Below are 26,184 nucleotides of genomic sequence, written 5' to 3'. Positions count from 1 at the left end.
ATTGACAGATACATACTGTACTGTTAGTATTGACAGATACATACTGTACTGTTAGTATTGACAGATACATGTCATACTGTACTGTTAGTATTGACAGATACATACTGTACTGTTAGTATTGACAGATACATACTGTACTGTTAGTATTGACAGATACATACTGTACTGTTAGTATTGACAGATACATGACATACTGTACTGTTAGTATTGACAGATACATGACATACTGTACTGTTAGTATTGACAGATACATGTCATACTGTACTGTTAGTATTGACAGATACACACTGTACTGTTAGTATTGACAGATACACACTGTACTGTTAGTATTGAAGGAGCCATACTATAAACGGTTCTAGAGTCTCTTGGCCAGACTAAACAACTTATGTCTTTTCTGAACTCCATTTTGCAGCTACTATAATCCTCATAATGGACCTGCCTTCACTTTTAATTCAGGAAGTCAAATGAAAACTGCCCATTGTATTCTATGAGGAGTTTTCAAATCCCTCTTTTTTTAAATGTGGATCCACTTTAATGACTTGACTGAATAGAACTGAAATGGCTCTAACTCTGTTAGTCATTGATATAACAGTCATGTTGTACTTCACTACTATCCCATCTGACCATGAGTCAGCGTCAGGCCTAATGCTATACCTTTGTTTTGTTAGAAGTTGTTTTAAAGGCCCAGTGCACTCAGAAATATGTATATTCTATATATGTCCACACTATGAGGTTGGAATAACACTGTGAAATTGTGAACATTATGATAATGTCCTTTTTTAGTGTAAGAGTTGTTTGAATAGACTGTCTGACATTTCAGCCTGTTTTGGCAGGATGGAGTTTTGGCCTTCCACGGTGACATCACTATGGGGTGAATTAGTTAATACACCAATAAGAAAGAAGAGTTCTAAACCCCTCAGCCAATAACAGCACATTTTGAGTTTTCCACTCCCCACTCAGACCACTCCCAGACAGACCCGTTGTTAACAATCTACTTTTGTTTATTTTTGAATATTTTAATTCAAATCACAGTGAGGTACTTTATTGTTACCCAGAAATGATTTGATATTGACATGAAACAGCTGCATTGGACCTTTTTTAAATATTGCTTTATTCCTAAATGAAATTTTGTATGGCAACAGTGTTTCTCATGCAGTATAGAATTGCATTGCATTCTGGGATGTAAGCTACTATATTCTCCAGTGATGTTTATAGTCCCCATGATATCTACTATCTCCATCATGCCATCCTTGCTGTGTTGTTCAAAGGCTCACTGATCTGTGTCTGATGACATGGTTAGAGATGCGTCCCGACTCTCCACACTTCTCCTAGAGTTGTGCTCTGTCATGGAAACGGACATAGAGAACCAGTCAGAGCCCAGAACCTCAGGGAAATGGACATCGTTAGAGAATTAAAGGAAGAGGATCACTGTCTGGAATCATGTGTTTTAATAAAAGGTTTTGAATGGTTGAAGGATAAATTACAATGTGTGATATTATAATAACCAATAAAGTTGTGTGAAATAGTGAATATCTGTAGTTATTTATGAAAAGAGCACAGCTGGTGGTGTGAATAAAAACCCACAATTATGTAGGTGTCTTTTATCTCTTCATAATAACCCCTTTATATAGGTGTCCTTTATGTCCTCATAATAACCCCTTTATATAGGTGTCTTTTATCTCTTCATAATAACCCCTTTTATATAGGTGTCCTTTATGTCCTCATAATAACCCCTTTATATAGGTGTCCTTTATGTCCTCATAATAACCTCTTTATATAGGTGTCCTTTATCTCCTCATAATAACCCCTTTATCTCACAATAACCCCTTTATATAGGTGTCCTTTATCTCACAATAACCCCTTTATATAGGTGTCCTTTATCTCACAATAACCCCTTTATATAGGTGTCCTTAATCTCATAACAACCCCTTTATATAGGTGTCCTTTATGTCCTCATAATAACCTCTTTATATAGGTGTCCTTTATGTCCTCATAATAACCTCTTTATATAGGTGTCCTTTATCTCCTCATAATAACCCCTTTATCTCACAATAACCCCTTTATATAGGTGTCCTTTATCTCCTCATAATAACCCCTTTATATAGGTGTCCTTTATCTCATAATAACCCCTTTATATAGGTGTCCTTTATCTCATAATAACCCCTTTATATAGGTGTCCTTTATCTCCTCATAATAACCCCTTTATATAGGTGTCCTTTATGTCCTCATAATAACCCCTTTATATAGGTGTCCTTTATGTCCTCATAATAACCCCTTTATATAGGTGTCCTTTATCTCACAATAACCCCTTTATATAGGTGTCCTTTATCTCCTCATAATAACCCCTTTATATAGGTGTCCTTTATCTCCTCATAATAACCTCTTTAGTATGCCTAGCTGTAGTGGGATGTCTCAACACTAAAGGAAGGCATCAGCCTAAATATCAGTCCAATGAGTTCATCAAATGGTTAATGACTCACCTTCCTCTCATCACCAAACCATGTCTGCCTGCACACCTGTCTGCCTGCGCGCCTGTCTGTCTGTCTGTATATCTGCCTTTCTGCCTGTCTTTCTGCCTGTCTGCCTTTCTGCCTGCCTTTCTACCTGTTTGTCTGCCTGCCTGTATATCTGCCTGTCTGTCTGCCTTTCTTCCAGTCTCTGCAGGTCTGCCTGCCTGTCGGCCTTTCTGTCTGCCTGTCTACCTTTCTGTTTGCCTGCCTGTATGTCTGTGTGCATAAAGGAACACTCTTCAGAATTGTAATTGTGCCTTGACAACCCTCCTTCCACTTCAGCGCGCAGACATGGTTGGTTTTTGCTCAGCGTTGGTGGTTGGAGACGCTGCACGCACTTGGTGGATTATGAACAAATGAATAGGAATGCATTGAATTTGAAGCAGTTTAAACGTGTTCGTGAGAATGTGAGAGATTGTGTGAACACCTAACCTAATCCTCTTAAAAGACTGCAGGTATTATGCTGAGCCGTGGAGAGGAGGTGTGAGCTGTCATCCTGCGGTGCGCCCTTGTAGCTGCTCACCAAAAACTAGAGTCAGCATCTCTCAACCAATCCCTTTACCTTAGCGCACACAGCTGGAGAGAAACCTCGCGTCTACAACACCTCAATCACAACAACTCAGCGATTAAAGGTACGTTTTTATTAAGAATTGATGAAGGTTTAGGTATGGTTTACAGATGTTTTATAGAGAAATGATTTAAGCTACAATAATCGTCATTGACCTTGTGGAAGCCTAGGATACTTGTCAATGACTCCACATCGGGCACTGTTTCTTGCCTGGAATTTCCCCACGAAATTCGGTTAAATTGATCATTATTTTCGTTTCTTAATTTTCACCCGACCCACCTGGATACACGCGTGAAAATGAAATGGTTGATTGAACATTTGTAATGAATCATATCGCTTATGCTGTCTCGACTCGAGGAGCGCATATCAGCACGTCCATGACGCGCGCACGTCAATGAAAAGTAGGGGCCTAAATAATGATATTTTCTTCTAGCCTATTCGCTGTTTTTTTATATTTTATTGTCATTTGTACGTTAACTACATTTGCTGCATTTCATTACACGTGTCATTTAATCTGTGCAGCCCTACGGAGAGCAGAGTACCTGCAATTATGTAGCCATAGTAACAGGTGGCTGTGTCCCATCCTCCGCGCTCCCGCGACTCCGTTCACGTTAACGCGCCCTTATAATACTCCAGTAGTGTTTTTATTATTATGTTATTACATCATTATGTCAAATGTATGAGGTGAGTTTTGCATTGTAGTCTAAACTGAGTGAATGATTTATTTATTTACCCGCTTTTTCTCTATATATAGGTTGGAGCTGGGACATCATGCCAGGGCTATGACATTAAAACAGACTATGCTGAAGATGTGTGCTGACCGCTCGCTGAACTGTATTATTTGGCCAACTAATGCTACTGGACCTGTTCCCATAAGCCTGACCAGGCATCTGACACGGGCCTAATAATCTGCAGTGGGAATCAAGACCACTCTGGCAGCGGTGAACAATGCATTTGCCACAAAGACGGAGACTCAATCGGAGTCGCATCCTCTTCTTCCTCTCTGGTGTATTACTGTGCTGCGTCTACACCGTGACGTTCAAGGCCCGGCTGCAGGAGCCATGGGTGGCCCGCCAGGCCGCAGCAGAGGAGGATCCTGGGACAGCACTCCCAGAGGAAGGGGGCGGTAGTGATAATAGTAGTGTTGTGGAGGTAGACACACGAGAGGTGTTGACCTCTAACCCCTCTAGCCTAACAGAGAGCTTTAACGATGACGTCATCACCAGGGCTCCTACTGTGCTGCAGGGGGATGACGTCATGGTGATAACTGTCAACAGGACGGACATTAAGCACTGTATCTACGTAGAGGACCCTGAACCTGAGCCTCCGACTGAACCTCCTCCCACCTCCCCTCCTCCTAACACCACCACCTCCCCAGGTATCGCTGGAGACGTCCCCCACAGGAAGGGAGAGTACCCAGAGGACCTGTTCACGGTGGACCAGAGGAGGCAGGGCTGGGTGACCCTCCACATCCTGGGCATGGTCTACATGTTCGTCTCCCTCGCCATCGTCTGTGACGAGTTCTTCGTCCCGGCGCTCGGCGTCATCACCGTGAAGCTCGACATCTCCGACGACGTGGCCGGGGCAACCTTCATGGCGGCAGGAGGCTCCGCTCCGGAGCTGTTCACCTCTCTGATTGGCGTGTTCATCTCCCATAGCAACGTGGGCATCGGGACGATCGTGGGGTCGGCGGTGTTCAACATCCTGTTTGTCATCGGGATGTGTGCCATCTTCTCCAGGGAGATGCTCCACCTCACCTGGTGGCCCCTGTTCAGAGACGTCTCCTTCTACATCATAGGTAATAATAATAATATCAGCATTTTACAGATAATAGGTAGAGAATAATACGTTTTTCCACAAATCCTGGTTTGTAGACTCCCGGAATTAGGAGGGAATAAGCAGGACATCTGGAATACTCCATCCCGGATTTCTGGAAAACCTGGGAATTTTGGGGAAAGTACGTACTTTAAAGGGTGCTTACCTTGGAGCCAACAGTCGATCCCATTGGAATTGGTGAATTGCATCCTATAGTATTCCCCTTATAGTGAACTATATAGGTACATACACTCTCAGAACAAGAGGTGCTATCTAGAACCAAACAGGGTTCTGCAGCTGTCCCCATAGGAGAACACTTGTGGGTTCCATGTGGAACCCCTTTCCACATAGGGTTCTACATGGAACTAAAAAGGGTTCTCCTATTGTGACAGCCAAAGAACCCTTTTGCGCTCTGGCCAAAAGTAGTGCACTATATAGGGCTCTGGTCTATAGTAGTACCACTATATAGGGAATAGGGCCCTGGTCTATAGTAGTACCACTATATAGGGAATAGGGCTCTGGTCTAAAGTAGTGTACTATATAGGGAATAGGGCTCTGGTCTATAGTAGTACCACTATATGGGGAATAGGGCTCTGGTCTATAGTAGTACCACTATATAGGGAATAGGGCTCTGGTCTATAGTAGTACCACTATATTGGGAATAGGGCTCTGGTCTATAGTAGTACCACTATATAGGGAATAGGACTCTGGTCTATAGTAGTACCACTATATAGGGAATAGGGCTCTGGTCTAAAGTAGTGTACTATATAGGGAATAGGGCTCTGGTCTATAGTAGTACCACTATATGGGGAATAGGGCTCTGGTCTATAGTAGTACCACTATATAGGGAATAGGGCTCTGGTCTATAGTAGTACCACTATATTGGGAATAGGGCTCTGGTCTATAGTAGTACCACTATATAGGGAATAGGACTCTGGTCTATAGTAGTACCACTATATAGGGAATAGGGCTCTGGTCTATAGTAGTACCACTATATAGGGAATAGGACTCTGGTCTATAGTAGTACCACTATATAGGGAATAGGGCTCTGGTCTATAGTAGTACCACTATATAGGGAATAGGGCTCTGGTCTATAGTAGTACCACTATATAGGGAATAGGGCTCTGGTCTATAGTAGTACCACTATATAGGGAATAGGGCTCTGGTCTATAGTAGTACCACTATATAGGGAATAGGGCTCTGGTCTATAGTAGTGGACTATATAGGGAATAGGGCTCTGGTCTATAGTAGTACCACTATATAGGGAATAGGACTCTGGTCTATAGTAGTTCACTATATAGGGAATAGGACTCTGGTCTATAGTAGTGCACTATATAGGGAATAGGGCTCTGGTCTATAGTAGTACCACTATATAGGGAATAGGGCTCTGGTCTATAGTAGTACCACTATATAGGGAATAGGGCTCTGGTCTATAGTAGTACCACTATATAGGGAATAGGGCTCTGGTCTATAGTAGTACCACTATATAGGGAACAGGGCTCTGGTCTATAGTAGTACCACTATATAGGGAATAGGACTCTGGTCTATAGTAGTACCACTATATAGGGAATAGGGCTCTGGTCTATAGTAGTGCACTATATAGGGAATAGGGCTCTGGTCTATAGTAGTACCACTATATTGGGAATAGGGCTCTGGTCTATAGTAGTACCACTATATAGGGAATAGGGCTCTGGTCTATAGTAGTGCACTATATAGGGAATAGGGCTCTGGTCTATAGTAGTACCACTATATAGGGCTCTGGTCTATAGTAGTACCACTATATAGTGAATAGGGCTGTGGTCTATAGTAGTACCACTATATAGGGAATAGGGCTCTGGTCTATAGTAGTACCACTATATAGGGAATAGGGCTCTGGTCTATAGTAGTACCACTATATAGGGAATAGGGCTCTGGTCTATAGTAGTACCACTATATAGGGAATAGGGCTCTGGTCTATAGTAGTGGACTATATAGGGAATAGGGCTCTGGTCTATAGTAGTACCACTATATAGGGAATAGGGCTCTGGTCTATAGTAGTACCACTATATAGGGAATAGGGCTCTGGTCTATAGTAGTGGACTATATAGGGAATAGGGCTCTGGTCTATAGTAGTACCACTATATAGGGAATAGGGCTCTGGTCTATAGTCGTACCACTATATAGGGAATAGGGCTCTGGTCTATAGTAGTACCACTATATAGGGAATAGGGCTCTGGTCTATAGTAGTGCACTATATAGGGAATAGAGCGCTGGTCTATAGTAGTACCACTATATAGGGAATAGGGCTCTGGTCTATAGTAGTGCACTATATAGGGAATAGGGCTCTGGTCTATAGTAGTGCACTATATACAGTGGGGGGGAAAGTATTTGATCCCCTGCTGATTTTGTACGTTTGCCCAATTACAAAGAAATGATCAGTCTATAATTTTAATGGTAGGTTTATTTGAACAGTGAGAGACAGAATAACAACAAAAAAATCCAGAAAAACGCATGTCAAAAATGTTATAAATTGATTTGCATTTTAATGAGGGAAATAAGTATTTCACCTCTCTGCAAAACATGACTTAGTACTTGGTGGCAAACCCCTTGTTGGCAATCACAGAGGTCAGACGTTTCTTGTAATTGGCCACCAGGTTTGCACACATCTCAGGAGGGATTTTGTCCCACACCTCTTTGCAGATCTTCTCCAAGTCATTAAGGTTTTGAGGCTGACGTTTGGCAACTCGAACCTTTAGCTCCCTCCACAGATTTTCTATGGGATCAAGGTCTGGAGACTGGCTAGGCCACTCCAGGACCTTAATGTGCTTCTTTTTGAGCCACTCCTTTGTTGCCTTGGCCGTGTGTTTTGGGTCATTGTCATGTTGGAATATCCATCCACGACCCATTTTCAATGCCCTGGCTGAGGGAAGGAGGTTCTCACCCCAGATTTGACGGTACATGGCCCCGTCCATCGTCCCTTTGATGCGGTGAAGTTGTCCTGTCCCCTTAGCAGGAAAAACACCCCCAGAGCATAATGTTTCCACCTCCATGTTTGACGGTGGAGATGGTGTTCTTGGGGTCATAGGCAGCATTCCTCCTCCTCCAAACACGGCGAGTTGAGTTGATGTCAAAGAGCTCCATTTTGGTCTCATCTGACCACAACACTTTCACCCAGTTGTCCTCTGAATCATTCAGATGTTCATTGGCAGACTTCAGACGGGCCTGTATATGTATTCTTGAGCAGGGGGACCTTGCGGGCGCTGCAGGATTTCAGTCCTTCACGGCGTAGTGTGTTACCAATTGTTTTCTTGGTGACTATGGTCCCAGCTGCTTTGAGATCATTGACAAAATCCTCCCGTGTAGTTCTGGGCTGATTCCTCACCGTTCTCATGATCATTGCAACTCCACGAGGTGAGATCTTGCATGGAGCCCCAGGCCGAGGGATATTGACAGTTCTTTTGTATTTCTTCCATTTGTGAAAAATCGCATCAAATGTTGTCACCTTCTCACCAAGCTGCTTGGCGATGGTCTTGTAGCCCATTCCAGCCTTGTGTAGGTCTACAATTTTGTCCCTGACATCCTTGGAGAGCTCTTTGGTCTTGGCCATGGTGGAGAGTTTGGAATCTGATTGATTGATTGCTTCTGTGGACAGGTGTCTTTTATACAGGTAACAAACTGAGATTAGGAGCACTCCCTTTAAGAGTGTGCTCCTAATCTCAGCTCGTTACCTGTATAAAAGACACCTGGGAGCCAGAAATCTTTCTGATTGAGAGGGGGTCAAATACTTATTTCCCTCATTAAAATGCAAATCAATTCATAACATTTTTGACATGTGTTTTTCTAGATATTTTTGTTGTTATTCTGTCTCTCACTGTTCAAATAAACCTACCATTAAAATTATAGACTGATAATTTCTTTGTCAGTGGGCAAACGTACAAAATCAGCAGGGGATCAAATACTTTTTTCCCCCACTGTAGGGAATAGGGCTCTGGTCTATAGTAGTACCACTATATAGGGAATAGGGCTCTGGTCTATAGTAGTGTACTATATAGGGAATAGGGCTCTGGTCTATAGTAGTACCACTATATAAGGAATAGGGCTCTGGTCTATAGTAGTACCACTATATAGGGAATAGGGCTCTGGTCTATAGTAGTACCACTATATAGGGAATAGGGCTCTGGTCTATAGTAGTACCACTATATAGGGAATAGGGCTCTGGTCTATAGTAGTACCACTATATAGGGAATAGGGCTCTGGTCTATAGTAGTACCACTATATAGGGAATAGGGCTCTGGTCTATAGTAGTGTACTATATAGGGAATAGGGCTCTGGTCTATAGTAGTACCACTATATAGGAATAGGGCTCTGGTCTATAGTAGTACCACTATATAGGGAATAGGGCTCTGGTCTATAGTAGTACCACTATATAGGGAATAGGGCTCTGGTCTATAGTAGTACCACTATATAGGGAATAGGGCTCTGGTCTATAGTAGTACCACTATAGAGGGAATAGGATGCCATTTGGGACTCATCCTCTCCTCTCTCCTGATCATGCTGATCGTGTTCATCCTGGACAACACTATCATGTTCTCACGTTTCTTGCCCTCCCCCTCCTCTCCCTCCTCCTCCTCCCCCTCCTCCCCCTCCTCCTCCTCCTCGTTCTCCTCCTCCTTCCTCCTCTTCCTCCCCCTCCTCCTCCTCCCCCTGCTCCTCCCTCTCCCCTTCCCCTTCCTCCTCCTCCATCATAGATCTGGTCATGCTGATAGTGTTCTTCTTGGACAACACCATCATGTGGTGGGAGAGCGTAATGCTGGTGTCGGGTTACGTAGCCTACGTCTGCTTCATGAAGTTCAACGTGCAGATCGAACACTTCGTCAAGACGCAGATCAACAAACACAAGAGCATTGTCAAGATCATCATGCCGGAGGAGGAAGAGGAGAAGGAACCCAAGAAGGTTGGTAGAGTTGTTGGGACTTTGTTAGGCAGTTTTGGTGAAGCAAAAAGACAGACAGACAGACAGACAGACAGACAGACAGGTAGGCAGAGTGGCTGACAGACAGACAGGCAGGTAGGCAGACAAAGTGGCTGACAGACAGACAGACAGACAGACAGACAGACAGACAGACAGACAGACAGACAGACAGACAGACAGACGTAGGTAGGTAGGTAGGCAGAGTGGCTGACAGACAGACAGGCAGGTAGGCAGACAAAGTGGCTGACACAGACAGACAGACAGACAGACAGGCAGGCAGGCAGGCAGGCAGGCAGGCAGGCAGGTAGAGAGACAGACAGACAGACAGACAGACAGACAGGCAGGCAGGTAGAGTGGCAGAAAGTCAGACAGGTAGGTAGGCAGAGTGGCAGACATACAGACAGACAGACAGGTAGGCAGAGTGGCAGACATACAGACAGACAGACAGGTAGGCAGAGTGGCAGACATACAGACAGACAGACAGGTAGGCAGAGTGGCAGACAGACAGGTAGGCAGAGTGGCCCATTATTATAATATCATCCAGGACCCAGACCCTCTCTGGTCCAGTCCATGAGAGACAATATCACCCAGGACCCAGACCCTCTCTGGTCCAGTCCATGAGAGACAATATCACCCAGGACCCAGACCCTCTCTGGTCTAGTCCATGAGAGACAATATCACCCAGGACCCAGACCCAGCTCTGGTCTAGTCCATGAGAGACAATATCACCCAGGACCCAGACCCTCTCTGGTCCAGTCCATGAGAGACAATATCACCCAGGACCCAGACCCTCTCTGGTCCAGTCCATGAGAGACAATATCACCCAGGACCCAGACCCTCTCTGGTCCAGTCCATGAGAGACAATATCACCCAGGACCCAGACCCTCTCTGGTCTAGTCCATGAGAGACAATATCACCCAGGACCCAGACCCTCTCTGGTCTAGTCCATGAGAGACAATATCACCCAGGACCCAGACCCTCTCTGGTCCAGTCCATGAGAGACAATATCACCCAGGACCCAGACCCTCTCTGGTCTAGTCCATGAGAGACAATATCACCCAGGACCCAGACCCTCTCTGGTCTAGTCCATGAGAGACAATATCACCCAGACCCTCTCTGGTCTAGTCCATGAGAGACATGGAATGGTTGATTCACTGGACTGTCATCAGAGCCTGTGTTTATCCATCCAGCCCTTTGTACAGGCCATAGAGTGTGTATTTGTGTGGCAGCCAGACTCGGCAGACTTTGATGATTGGGACTGAATCCCTGAAAGGATCCCAGGTGTCAGAGCCCAGCGTAGGGGAGCATGGGTCAGGGGAGGACGGGACGGAGGGACGGGGGTGATGTAATGCTGATGAGATGTAAAGTAATGTCAGCCATCAGTTTGTCATTGTCACACTGGAGGAGCGTATTATTCAGCTAAATCCCACACCTGGTGCCAGTCACCATATAGCTCTAGTCACGGTCATCTGAATATCAATCCTCTCTGTTTCATTATATATTCTTTGGCAGACAAAGCTGTAGCAGGGAATTATTGTCCAGACCAGTAGAAACAAATAGCACCCACCCACTTCAACGTCAGAGGAGGCTGGTGGCTCCTTAATTAGGGAGGACGGGCTCGTGGTAACGGCTGGAGCGGAATCAGTTGAATGGTATCAAATACATTAAGCCCAATGTTCATTAATAATTTTTATTTAACCTTTATTTATCCAGGCAAAGCACATTGAGAACCAGAGTCTATTTTTCCAGGGAGACCTGGCCAAGAAGGCAGCAACAATCAATACATTACATCATTAAAACATACAACAATACAACAACATGATCCAGCCTGGAGCCGTTTGCTCCGTTCCAGTCGTTATTATGAGCCGTCCTCCCCTCAACAGCCTCCTGTGCTAAACACACAGGCACTGATTACCACACAGCATAGCATTCTTCAGTTGTCAAAGCTTCATGTTTAGCCTACATGTTACGTTATGCTAAATGATAGCGTTTGTTTTTCAATGGCCCTCGACAACAGAGTACCAACCAGCTAACAAGAATGTTTTGCTTCATTTTCCACACACACACACACACACACACACACACACACACACACACACACACACACACACACACACACACACACACACACACACACACACAGTCTCCATTACACACACACACAGCAGCGTACCACATACCCCCCGCAGCCCAATGCATGGGTTGTGAGCCCCCTGGAGGTTGCCCCCATAGAATTAGGAATTTGAATACTAGAATGGTCATGAGTCTTCTTATGATGCGATAAAGGTCAGCCATTTTGGTCAGGGAGTTGGTCAACCATGGTTTGCCAGTGCTGTGATAAGATATTGTGTAAAATAATGAATGTGAAGAACGTATCTGCGCTGTATGTTGCTAGCTACAGTGGGGGAAAAAAGTATTTGATCCCCTGCTGATTTTGTACGTTTGCCCACTGACAAAGAAATGATCGGTCTATAATTTTAATGGTAGGTTTATTTGAACAGTGAGAGACAGAATAACAACAAAAAAATCCAGAAAAATGTTATAAATTGATTTGCATTTTAATGACCATTTAATGACCATGAGAACGGTGAGGAATCAGCCCAGAACTACACGGGAGGATCTTGTCAATGATCTCAAGGCAGCTGGGACCATAGTCACCAAGAAAACAATTGGTAACACACTACGCCGTGAAGGACTGAAATCCTGCAGCACCCGCAAGGTCCCCCTGCTCAAGAAAGCACATATGCATGCCCGTCTGAAGTTTGCCAATGAACATCTGAATGATTCAGAGGACAACTGGGTGAAAATGTTGTGGTCAGATGAGACCAAAATGGAGCTCTTTGGCATCAACTCAACTCGCCGTGTTTGGAGGAGGAGGAATGCTGCCTATGACCCCAAGAACACCATCCCCACCGTCAAACATGGAGGTGGAAACATTATGCTTTGGGGGTGTTTTTCTGCTAAGGGGACAGGACAACTTCACCGCATCAAAGGGACGATGGACGGGGCCATGTACCGTCAAATCTTGGGTGAGAACCTCCTTCCCTCAGCCAGGGCATTGAAAATGGGTCGTGGATGGGTATTCCAGCATGACGATGACCCAAAACACACGACCAAGGCAACAAAGGAGTGGCTCAAGAAGAAGCACATTAAGGTCCTGGAGTGGCCTAGCCAGTCTCCAGACCTTAATCCCATAGAAAATCTGTGGAGGGAGCTAAAGGTTCGAGTTGCCAAACGTCAGCCTCAAAACCTTAATGACTTGGAGAAGATCTGCAAAGAGGTGTGGGACAAAATCCCTCCTGAGATGTGTGCAAACCTGGTGGCCAACTACAAGAAACGTCTGACCTCTGTGATTGCCAACTAGGGGTTTGCCACCAAGTACTAAGTCATGTTTTGCAGAGGGGTCAAATACTTATTTCCCTCATTAAAATGCAAATCAATTTATAACATTTTTGACATGCGTTTTTAGAAGAATGATTCCACATATTTTTCAAATTAACTGTCAATATGCCAAACAATGCAGAGAATCCACAACCGTACACTGACTCAAATCAAACATTATCTCAGCCTCATTACAAAATGTGTAGAATAGCATGAGATTAGCTATAAAACTGCACATTTATCTCTCTGTCCCATGGCAATATGTGTAGAATTGCAGGAAATTAGCTTTAAAACAGCAACATTTTCTCTCATCCTCAGGGAAAATGTGTAAGATAGCAGGAGATATTTTTTCTCTTTGCCCCAAGTTAGTGGTTTTCCCGGGGCTTTCTCAGATCTTGCGGGGGCCCTGCGACACTACTCACAATACACCCTCCAACACACCAACACACACTCTGCAACACACACTCTGCAACACACACTCTGCAACACACACTCTGCAACACACCCTCCAACACACCAACACGCACCCTCCAGTACACACAACACACACTCTGCCACACACACCCTCCAACACACACACTACAACATACCAACACGCACCCTCCAGCACACACAACACACACTCTGCCACACACACTACAACACACACTCTACAACACACACACTACAACACACACTCTACAACACACACACTACAACACACACACACACTACAACACACACTCTACAACACACACTCTACAACACACACACTCTACAACACACACTCTACAACACACACTCTACAACACACACACTACAACACACACTCTACAACACACACACTCTACAACACACACACTCTACAACACACTCTACAACACACACTCTACAACACACTCTACAACACACACACTACAACACACACACTACAACACACACTCTGCAACACACACTCTGCAACACACACTCTGCAACACACACTCTGCAACACACACTCTACAACAAACACTCTGCAACACACACTCTGCAACACACACACTACAACACACACTACTACAAACACACACACACTACAACACACACACTACAACACACACACTACAACACATGCAACACACACACTACAACACACACACTACAACACACACACTACAACACACACACACTACAACACACACACACTACAACACACACTCTACAACACACACAACACACACTACAACACACACTACAACACACACTACAACACACACACTACAACACACACACTACAACACACACACTACAACACACACACTACAACACACACTCTACAACACACACTCTGCAACACACACTCTACAACACACTCTGCAACACACACTCTGCAACACACACTCTGCAACACACACTCTGCAACACACACTCTACAACACACACTCTACAACACACACTCTACAACACACACACTACAACACACACACTACAACACACACACTACAACACACACTCTGCAACACACACTCTGCAACACACACTCTGCAACAAACACTCTGCAACACACACTCTACAACACACACACTACAACACACACACTACAACACACACGCACTAAAACACACACACACTACAACACATACTCTACAACACACACACACTACAACACATACTCTGCAACACACACACACTACAACACACACACTACAACACACACACTACAACACACACACTACAACACACACACACTACAACACACACTCTACAACACACTACAACACACTCTACAACACACACTCTACAACACACACACTACAACACACACTCTACAACACACACACTGCAACACACACTCTGCAACACACACTCTACAACACACACTCTACAACACACACTCTGCAACACACACTCTGCAACACACACTCTGCAACACACACACTACAACACACACACTACAACACACACTCTACAACACACACACTACAACACACACTACAACACACACACACTACAACACACTACAACACACACACACTACAACACACACACTACAACACACACACTACAACACACACTCTGCAACACACACTCTACAACACACACTCTACAACACACACACACACACACTACAACACACACTACAACACACACTCTACAACACACACACTACAACACACTCTACAACACACACTCTACAACACACACACACTACAACACACATTCTACAACACACACTCTACAACACACCCTACAACACAAACACTCAGGACAACACACACTCAGGACAACACTCCTGCAATCAGCCGCTGATGAGTGTGGAAGAATCGTGACACTGCACTAAATGAATGTCTTGGGTCAATTGGGGCGTTTGACAGCCCTTCACATCTAGGCTGATGGATACCCAAATGGCTCCCTACTCCCTACCCTCTATAGGGCCCTGGTCTAAAGTAGTGCACTATATAGGGAATAGGGCCCTGGTCTAAAGTAGTACCACTATATAGGGAATAGGGCTCTGGTCTATAGTATTACCACTATATAGGAAATAGGGTGCCATTTGGAACCTAGATTCTCTCATGCTAGTACGGGGTGTCCTAAGTCATTCTGTAAAGCATCTGGGTTGTCATTTCGTTTTTTCAGCAGAGAAATGGTTGAATATGATTTATATGCTAGTCATTTTTACAGGCTGGGTCCCAAATGGCAATAGGGTGTTAACTGGACAATAGAGGACGATATTGCTACTCCTATTTGCCATATCATCTTCAATTTAAGCCTACTAGAAAGTGTGTGCTTTCAGGGCTGGAGGGAAGCTAAAGTTATTCCCCTACCAAAGAATAGAAAAGCCCCAGTTACTGGCTCAAATAGCCGATCAATCAGCCTGTTACCAAACCTTAGTAAACTTTTGGAAAAAATTGTATTTGACCAAATACAATGCTATTTTACAGTAAATGAATTGACAACAGACTTTCAGCATGCTTATAGGGAAGGACATTCAACAAGCACAGCACTTACACAAATGACTGATTAACTGAGAGAAATCTCTGATAAAAAGATTGTGGGGGCTGTCTTGTTAGACATTTTAGTGGGGCTTTTGACATTATCGATCGTAGTCTTCTGATGGAAAACATATGTGTTATGGCTTTACACCCCCTGCTATAATGTGGATAAAGAGTTACCTGTCTAACAGAACACAGAGGGTGTTCTTTAATGGAAGCCTCTTTAACATAATCCAGGAATCAGGAATTCCCCAGGGCAGCTGTCTAGGCCCCTTACTTTTTCAATCTTTACTAATGACATGCCACTGGCTTTGAGTAAAGCCAGTGTGTCTATGTATGTGGATGCCTCCACACTATACACGTCAGCTACTACAGTGACTGAAATGACTGCCACACTTAACAATGAGCTGCAGTTAGTTTCAGAATGGGTAGCAAGGAATATGTTAGTCCTAAATATTTCAAAACTAAAAGCATTGTATTTAGGACAAATCATTCACTAAACCCTTAACCTTTATTAAATCTGGTAATGAATAATGTGGAAATTGAGCAAGTTGAGGTGACTACACTTCTTGGAGTAACCCTGGATTATAAACTGTCATGGTCAAAACATATTGATACAACAGTAACTAAGATGGGGAGAAGTCTGTCCATAATAAAGCTCTACTCTGCCTTCTTAACAACGCTATCAACAAGGCAGGTCCTACAGGCCCTAGTTTCTACCTTCTTAACAACACTATCAACAAGGCAGGTCCTATGGCCCTAGTTTTGTCACACCTGGACTACCGTTCAGTCGTGTGGTCAGGTGCCACGATGAGGGACTTGAGAAAATTGCAGTTGGCTCAGAACAGGGCAGTACTGCTGGTCCTTAAAAGTACACAGAGAGCTAACATTAATGATATGCATGTCAATCTCTCATGGCTCAAAGTGGAGGAGAGATTGACTTCATCATTACTTGTTTTTGTAAGAAGTGTTGACAAGCTGGATGTACCAAGCTGTCTGTTTAAACTACTAGCACACAGCTCAGACACCCATACATACCCCACAAGACATACCACCAGAGGTCTGTTTAAACTACTAGCACACAGCTCAGACACCCATACATACCCCACAAGACATACCACCAGAGGTCTCTTCATAACCCCCAAGTCCAGAACAGACTATGGGAGGCTCACAGTACTACATAGAGCCATGACCACATGGAACTCTATTCCACATCAGGTAACTGATGCAAGAAGTAGAATCATTTAGAAAACAGATAAAAATACACCTTATGGAACAGCAGGGACTGTGAAGAGACACACACACAGGTACAGACACACACATATGCACACAAGCGCTAGCAAACTGTTAGGTTGTAAATAAACAGAGTAAAAACTCATGGACGCTTAGTACAGCTCATTCCAGGCTGTATTACAGCTGGCCGTGATTGGGAGTCCCATAGACACAATTGGCCCAGCGTCGTCTGGGTTAGGGTTTGGCCAGAGTAGGCCGTCATTGTAAATAAGAATTTGTTCTTAACTGACATGCCTAGTTAAATAAAGGTTAAATAAAAAAATATATAAAATAAAAAAACCAAGCTTATTCACCTACTGGGTCATACAGCTGCATAAGACAAAGAACACATTCACACAAGTAGTGCTATTTGTAGCTCCCTCCAGTAACCACGAGCACAACCGTTCCTTGATTTTAACTGGCGGCTTTATTCTGTAGTTTAGTCAGAATTATCACCTTCCGTGAGAACTATAAAGTAAATGAAAATACAGTTTAAGCACACTCTTACACCTTCTTGTCTTATGAGTGACTTATTAGCTTGGTATAACTCTGAAGTAATTACATACATAAACAGTTTAGCCGGAGCTATAACAGTATCAGATTGAGCACACGAATAAAGGAAAAAATACCTCATTGGCTGCTTATTACAGAAGGAGGAAATCAAACTTCACACTTATATTCCTGGCATGAATTCACGCTTCATCCTAACATACACATATCAACCTTTACGAACTACACATGAAAACTTAGCTAACATCGCGCGGGAATGCCTTCACCCCCAAAGATGTGTTGCTACGATAATGATCCTCGTTACAACAGTTATTAGCCACGTAGTTCCACCTGTCTTATCATTTCCCCCGTATAGCGAACACGTAAACAATTCAAACAAAAAAAAACTACGACATAGACTTACAGATTAACTGTCAGTTACACTATTTAAGCCTTTCTCCTATGCTGAGTCTCCTCCTACACATCTGAACAGCCAATACATCTCTGTTGCTATCCAGAAGATTAGTGATATACACTACCGGTCAAAAGTTTGGACACACCTACTCATTCAAGGCTTTTTCTTTATTTTTGCTTTTTTCTACATTGTAGAATAATAGTGAAGACATCAAAACTATGAAAAAAACACATATGGAATCATGTAGCAACCAAAAAGTGTTAACCACCATGGCTACCACAGCATTCTGCAGCGATACGCCATCCCATTTGGTTTGGGCTTAGTGGGACTATCATTTGTTTTTCAAAAGGACTGGCTCCAGGCTGTGTAAGGGATATTTTACCAAAAATGAGAGTGATGGAGTGCTGCATCAGATGACCTGGCCTCCACAATCCCCTGACCTCAACCAAATTGAGATGGTTTGGGATGAGTCGGACCACAGGGTGAAGGAAAAGCAGCCAACAAGTGCTCAGCATATGTGGGAACTCCTTCAAGACTGTTGGAAAAGCATGCCAAGAGTGTGCAAAGCTGTCATCAAGGAAAAGGGTGGCTACTTTGAAGAATCTCAAATATAAAATATATTTTAATTTGTTTAACACTTTTTTGGTTACTACATGATTCCATATGTGTTATTTCATAGTTTTGATGTCTTCACTATTATTCTACAATGTAGGAAATAGTCAAAATAAAGAAAAACCCTTGAATGAGTAGGTGTTCTAGAACTTTTGATCGGTGATGTGTGTTCTTCATCTAACCAAGACTTCTGCCCAAATCCCCCCAATAGAGTTCCAGACACTTGTAGAATCTATGCCATTGAAGCTGTTCTGGCTCAACGCCCTATTAAAACACTTTATGTTGGTGTTTTCCTTTATTTTGGCAGTTACCTGTTCTCACTAATATCACTGTTGTTATAATCCTGTCTTTGGCTCATCAGTAGACACCCATTATGCAGCCTCTACCCAGCGGGCAAATGTTGGCATGGGATTTCATAAAGACATTATTTTCTGGTTGAAACAACATATTTTTTCTGGACTACAAAAAAAGGACAACAAACCCTTCCTTTTTACAATCAGAATACAACCTGACCATGAAAAGCCATTCAGTACATTTTGCCCACTGGGGAAGTGCATTAAAAGTCTGCCTTTTCTCCTCTCTCTGGTTCCTATTGTAAACGTGTACTAAAATATTCCTGTATTTACAGAAGAACAGTGGACCTTCACCACCTGATCCACCCCAAAACAATGTTTCACCAGAACCCAAACCACAACCTCAAGACTCACCCCAGAAGAGAGACAGAGAAAAATTGAAGGTCTCAACACTCTTTGATTGTGATGTCATAATCAGGTTGTGTACTGATTGTAAAATTATGTTTTTTTGGGGGGGGGGTTTTAGATGTCATTTTAGTGACCAGCAAAAAGAAGGCTTTACCAGAATGTAACCTGGCGTGATCTGCCGTGGCTTCAACCCTGTTGTGTGTGTGTGTGTGTTGTCCCAGGTGAAGCCCACTCTCCAGAGAGGAGGCAGTAATGCTTCTCTCCACAACAGCACCAACAGAAACACCATCTTCCAGCTGATGATCCACACACTGGACCCTCTGGGAGAAGGTACTTTACATCAATCTTTATTATTTCAGGGACCGCTATGGTCCTAATCTATGGTCCTAATCTATGGTCCTAATCTATGGTCCTAATCTATGGTCCTAATCTATGGTCCTAATCTATGGGCCTAATCTATGGTCCTAATCTATGGTCCTAATCTATGGTCCTAATCTATGGGCCTAATCTATGGGCCTAATCTATGGTCCTAATCTATGGTCCTAATCTATGGTCCTATACTATGGTCCTAATCTATGGTCCTAATCTATGGTTCTAATCTATGGTCCTATACTATGGTCCTATACAATGGTCCTAATCTATGGTCCTAATCTATGGTCCTAATCTATGGACCTATACTATGGTCCTTCCTGTACAGTAGCAGGGACCAGGAAGCTATGCCTCCTGGGAGGAGCTACTGAACCATATATTATAGCTATTCAAATCAAATCAAATCAAAAAAAAAAAATTGGTCAGATACACATGGTTAGCAGATGTTAATGCGAGTGTAGCGAAATGGTTGTGCTTCTAGTTCCAACAATGCAGTAATATCTAACAAGTAATCTAACAAATTCACAACAACTACCTTATACACACAAATGTGAAGGGATAAATAAGAATATGTACATATAAATATATGGATGAGCGATGGCCATGCGGCATAGGCAAGATGCAGTAGATGGTATAGAATACAGTATATACATATGAGATGAGTAATGTAGGATATGTAGACATTATTAAAGTGGCGTTATTTAAAGTGACTAGTGATACCTTTATTAAGTGCATTTATTTAAATGGCCAGAGATTTGAGTCTGTACTGTATGTTGGCAGCAGCCTCTCTATGTCAGCTTCACAGCAGCATCAGACTGTTAGCTTCACAGCAGCATCAGACTGTTAGCTTCACTGCAGCATCAGAATTTTAGCTTCACAGCATCATCAGCCTGTTAGCTCAGCTTCACAGCAGCATCAGACTGTTAGCTCAACTTCACAGCATCATCAGACTGTTAGCTCAACTTCACAGCATCATCAGACTGTTAGCTCAGCTTCACAGCAGCATCAGACTGTTAGCTCAGCTTCACAGAAGCATCAGACTATTAGCTCAGCTTCACAGCAGCATCAGACGTTTATCTTCACAGCATCATCAGACTATTAGCTCAGCTTCACAGCATCATCAGACTATTAGCTCATCTTCACAGCATCATCAGACTATTAGCTCAGCTTCACAGCAGCATCAGACGTTTAGCTTCACATCAGCATCAGACTGTTAGCTTCACAGCAGCATCAGACTGTTAGCTTCACAACAGCATCAGACTCTTTGCTTCACAGCAGCATCAGACTATTAGCTCAGCTTCACAGCAGCATCAGACTGTTAGCTCAGCTTCACAGCATCATCAGACTGTTAGCTCAGCTTCACAGCATCATCAGACTGTTAGCTCAGCTTCACAGCAGCATCAGACTGTTAGCTCAGCTTCACAGCAGCATCAGACTGTTAGCTCAGCTTCACAGCAGCATCAGACTGTTAGCTCAGCTTCACAGCAGCATCAGACTGTTAGCTCAGCTTCACAGCAGCATCAGACTGTTAGTTTCACAGAAGCATCAGACTATTAGCTCAGCTTCACAGCAGCATCAGACTTTTAGCTTCACAGCAGCATCAGACTGTTAGCTTCACAGCAGCATCAGACTGTTAGCTTCACATCAGCATCAGACTGTTAGCTTCACATCAGCATCAGACTGTTAGCTTCACAGCAGCATCAGACTTTTAGCTCAGCTTCACAGCAGCATCAGACTTTTAGCTTCACAGCAGCATCAGACTGTTAGCTTCACAGCAGCATGACTATTAGCTTCACAGCATCATCAGACTGTTAGCTCATCTTCCCACCAGCATCCGACTGTTAGCTCAGCTTCACATCATCAACAGACTGTTAGCTTCACAGCATCATCAGACTGTTAGCTCAACTTCACAGCATCATCAGACTGTTAGCTCAGCTTCACATCAGCATCAGACTGTTAGCTTCAAGCAAGAGCTTCACAGCAGCATCAGACTGTTAGCTTCACAGAAGCATCAGACTTTTAGCTCGGCTTCACAGCAGCATCAGACTATTAGCTCAGCTTCACAGCCGCATCAGACTGTTAGTTTCACAGCAGCATCAGATTGTTAGCTCAGCTTCACAGCAGCATCAGACTGTTAGCTCAGCTTCACAGCAGCATCAGACTGTTAGCTCAGCTTCACAGCAGCATCAGACTGTTAGCTCAGCTTCACAGCAGCATCAGAGTTGTTCAGCTTCACAGCAGCATCAGGCTGTTCGCTTCACAGCAGCATCAGACTGTTCGCTTCACAGCAGCATCAGACTGTTCGCTTCACAGCAGCATCAGACTGTTCGCTTCACAGCAGCATCAGACTGTTAGCTTCACAACAGCATCAGACTGTTCGCTTCACAGCAGCATCAGACAATAGCTCAGCTTCACAGCAGCATCAGACTGTTAGCTTCACACCAGCATCAGACTGTTAGCTTCACACCAGCATCAGACTGTTAGCTTCACAGCAGCATGACTATTAGCTTCACAGCATCATCAGACTGTTAGCTCATCTTTCCACCAGCATCAGACTGTTAGCTCTGCTTCACATCATCATCAGACAGTTAGCTCAACTTCACAGCATCATCAGACTGTTAGCTCAACTTCACAGCAGCATCAGACTGTTAGCTCAGCTTCACAGCAGCATCAGACTTTTAGCTTCACAGCAGCGTCAGACTGTTAGCTCAACTTCACAGCATCATCAGACTGTTAGCTTCACAGAAGCATCAGACTTTTAGCTCAGCTTCACAGCAGCATCAGACTTTTAGCTTCACAGCAGCATCAGACTGTTATCTTCACAGCAGCATCAGACTTTTAGCTTCACAGCATCATGAAACTGTTAGCTCATCTTCACACCGGCATCAGACTGTTAGTTAAGCTTCACAGCAGCAGCAGACTGTTAGCTTCACAGAAGCACCAGACTATTTGCTTCACATAAGCATCAGACTGTCAGCTTCACAGAAGCATCAGACTATTAGCTTCACAGCAGCATCAGACTGTTAGCTTCACACATCATCAGACTGTTAGCTCAGCTTCACAGCATCATCAGACAGTTAGCTCAGCTTCACAGCAGCATCAGACTGTTAGCTCAGCTTCACAGCAGCATCAGACTGTTAGCTTCACAGCATCATCAGACTGTTAGCTCAACTTCACAGCAGCGTCAGACTGTTAGCTCAGCTTCACAGCAGCATCAGACTGTTAGCTCAGCTTCACAGCAGCATCAGACTGTTAGCTTCACAGAAGCATCAGACTTTTAGCTCAGCTTCACAGCAGCATCAGACTTTTGGCTTCACAGCAGCATCAGACTGTTATCTTCACAGCAGCATCAGACTTTTAGCTTCACAGCATCATGAAACTGTTAGCTCATCTTCACACCGGCATCAGACTGTTAGCTCAGCTTCACAGCATCATCAGACAGTTAGCTCATCTTCACAGCATCATCAGACTGTTAGTTCAGTTTCACAGCAGCATCAGACTGTTAGCTTCACAGAAGCACCAGACTATTTGCTTCACATAAGCATCAGACTGTTAGCTTCACAGAAGCATCAGACTATTAGCTTCACAGCAGCATCAGACTGTTAGTGTCACAGCATCATCAGACTGTTAGCTCAACTTCACAGCAGCATCAGACAGTTAGCTCAGCTTCACAGCAGCATCAGACTGTTAGCTCAGTTTCACAGCGGCATCAGACTGTTAGCTCAGCTTCACAGCAGCATCAGACTGTTAGCTCAGCTTCACAGCAGCATCAGACTGTTAGCTCAGCTTCACAGCATCATCAGACTGTTAACTTCACAGAAGCATCAGACTGTTAACTTCACAGCAGCATCAGACTTTTAGCTCAGCTTCACAGCAGCATCAGACTTTTAGCTTCACAGCAGCATCAGACTTATCTTCACAGCAGCATCAGACTTTTAGCTTCACAGCAGCATCAGACTGTTATCTTCACAGCAGCATCAGACTATTAGTCTCTTCACACTAACATCAGACTGTTAGCTTCAAGAGACTATTAGCTTCACAGCAGCATCAGACTGTTAGCGTCACAGCATCATCAGAGTGTTAGCAACTTCACAGCAGCATCAGACTGTTAGCTCAGCTTTCCACACAGCATCAGACTGTTAGCTCAGCTTCACAGCGTCATCAGACAGTTAGCTCAGCTTCACAGCAGCATCAGACTGTTAGCTCAGCTTCACAGCAGCATCAGACTGTTAGCTCAGCTTCACAGCAGCATCAGACTGTTAGCTTCACAGCAGCGTCAGACTGTTAGCTCACTTCACAGCAGCATCAGACTGTTAGCTCGCTTCACAGCAGCATGAGACTGTTAGCTTCACAGCAGCGTCAGACTTTTAGCTCAGCTTCACAGCATCATCAGACTTTTAGCTTCACAGAAGCATCAGACTTTTAGCTTCAGCGCCTTAGCTTCACAGCAGCATCAGACTTTTAGTCTTCACAGCAGCATCAGACTGTTCTCAGCTTCACAGCAGCAACAGACTGTTAGCTTCACAGCATCATCAGACTGTTAGCTCAACTTCACAGCATCATCAGACTGTTAGCTCAGCTTCACATCAGCATCAGACTGTTAGCTTCACATCAGCATCAGACTGTTAGCTTCACAGCAGCATCAGACTTTTAGCTTCACAGCAGCATCAGACTTTTAGCTCGGCTTCACAGCAGCATCAGACTATTAGCTCAGCTTCACAGCCGCATCAGACTGTTAGCTTCACAGCAGCATCAGATTGTTAGCTCAGCTTCACAGCAGCATCAGACTGTTAGCTCAGCTTCACAGCAGCATCAGACTGTTAGCTCAGCTTCACAGCAGCATCAGACTGTTAGCTCAGCTTCACAGCAGCATCAGACTGTTAGCTCAGCTTCACAGCAGCATCAGACTGTTAGCTCAGCTTCACAACAGCATCAGGTTGTTCGCTTCACAGCAGCATCAGACTGTTCGCTTCACAGCAGCATCAGACTGTTCGCTTCACAGCAGCATCAGACTGTTAGCTTCACAACAGCATCAGACTGTTCGCTTCACAGCAGCATCAGACAATAGCTCAGCTTCACAGCAGCATCAGACTGTTAGCTTCACAACAGCATCAGACTTTTAGCTTCACAGCAGCATCAGACTGTTAGCTTCACACCAGCATCAGACTGTTAGCTTCACAGCAGCATGACTATTAGCTTCACAGCATCATCAGACTGTTAGCTCATCTTTCCACCAGCATCAGACTGTTAGCTCTGCTTCACATCATCATCAGACAGTTAGCTCAACTTCACAGCATCATCAGACTGTTAGCTCAACTTCACAGCAGCATCAGACTGTTAGCTCAGCTTCACAGCAGCATCAGACTTTTAGCTTCACAGCAGCGTCAGACTGTTAGCTCAACTTCACAGCATCATCAGACTGTTAGCTCAGCTTCACAGCAGCATGAGACTTTTAGCTTCACAGCAGCGTCAGACTGTTAGCTCAACTTCACAGCATCATCAGACTGTTAGCTTCACAGAAGCATCAGACTTTTAGCTCAGCTTCACAGCAGCATCAGACTTTTAGCTTCACAGCAGCATCAGACTGTTAGCTCAGCTTCACAGCAGCATCAGACAGTTAGCTCATCTTCACAGCATCATCAGACTGTTAGCTCATCTTCACACCGGCATCAGACTGTTAGTTAAGCTTCACAGCAGCAGCAGACTGTTAGCTTCACAGAAGCACCAGACTATTTGCTTCACATAAGCATCAGACTGTCAGCTTCACAGAAGCATCAGACTATTAGCTTCACAGCAGCATCAGACTGTTAGCTTCACACATCATCAGACTGTTAGCTCAGCTTCACAGCACCCTCAGACAGTTAGCTCATCTTCACAGCATCATCAGACTGTTAGCTCAGCTTCACAGCAGCATCAGACTGTTAGCTTCACAGCAGCATCAGACTGTTAGCTCAGCTTCACAGCAGCATCAGACTTTTAGCTTCACAGCATCATCAGACTGTTAGCTCAACTTCACAGCATCATCAGACTGTTAGCTCAGCTTCACAGCAGCATCAGACTGTTAGCTCAGCTTCACAGCAGCATCAGACTGTTAGCTCAGCTTCACAGAAGCATCAGACTGTTAGCTCAGCTTCACAGAAGCATCAGACT

General features: G+C 44.1%; 1 protein-coding gene across 8 annotated transcripts in view; it reads left to right on the top strand.

Annotated features, from left to right (window-relative positions):
- Nucleotides 1–2,723: 2,723 nt before the first annotated feature.
- Nucleotides 2,724–26,184, top strand: part of LOC106594011 (sodium/potassium/calcium exchanger 1) — a 48,804-nt gene continuing 25,343 nt past the window's right edge. For 4 of the 8 annotated variants that reach the window (XR_006762291.1, XR_006762293.1, XR_006762292.1 and 1 more), the window contains exons 1-5: nt 2,726–3,142; nt 3,833–4,876; nt 9,621–9,826; nt 19,593–19,700; nt 19,887–19,995. Coding sequence is in view for 5 of the 8 variants with exons in the window: in XM_045709151.1 (XP_045565107.1) it covers nt 4,027–4,876; nt 9,621–9,826; nt 19,593–19,700; nt 19,887–19,995 (1,273 nt within the window). In the remaining 3 variants the exon portion in view is untranslated. Of the gene's footprint in view, nt 3,143–3,832; nt 4,877–9,620; nt 9,827–19,592; nt 19,701–19,886; nt 19,996–26,184 lie in introns of all 8 variants that reach the window. The other 4 variants (XM_045709152.1, XM_045709153.1, XM_045709154.1 and 1 more) reach the window with 4 other exon arrangements.

The sequence above is a fragment of the Salmo salar genome, chromosome ssa26 (assembly GCF_905237065.1).
Source record: "Salmo salar chromosome ssa26, Ssal_v3.1, whole genome shotgun sequence".
Classification (NCBI taxonomy): Eukaryota; Metazoa; Chordata; class Actinopteri; order Salmoniformes; family Salmonidae; genus Salmo; species Salmo salar.
Note: the sequence above shows the minus strand (reverse complement) of the source record. Positions and strands in the feature narration are given on the sequence as shown.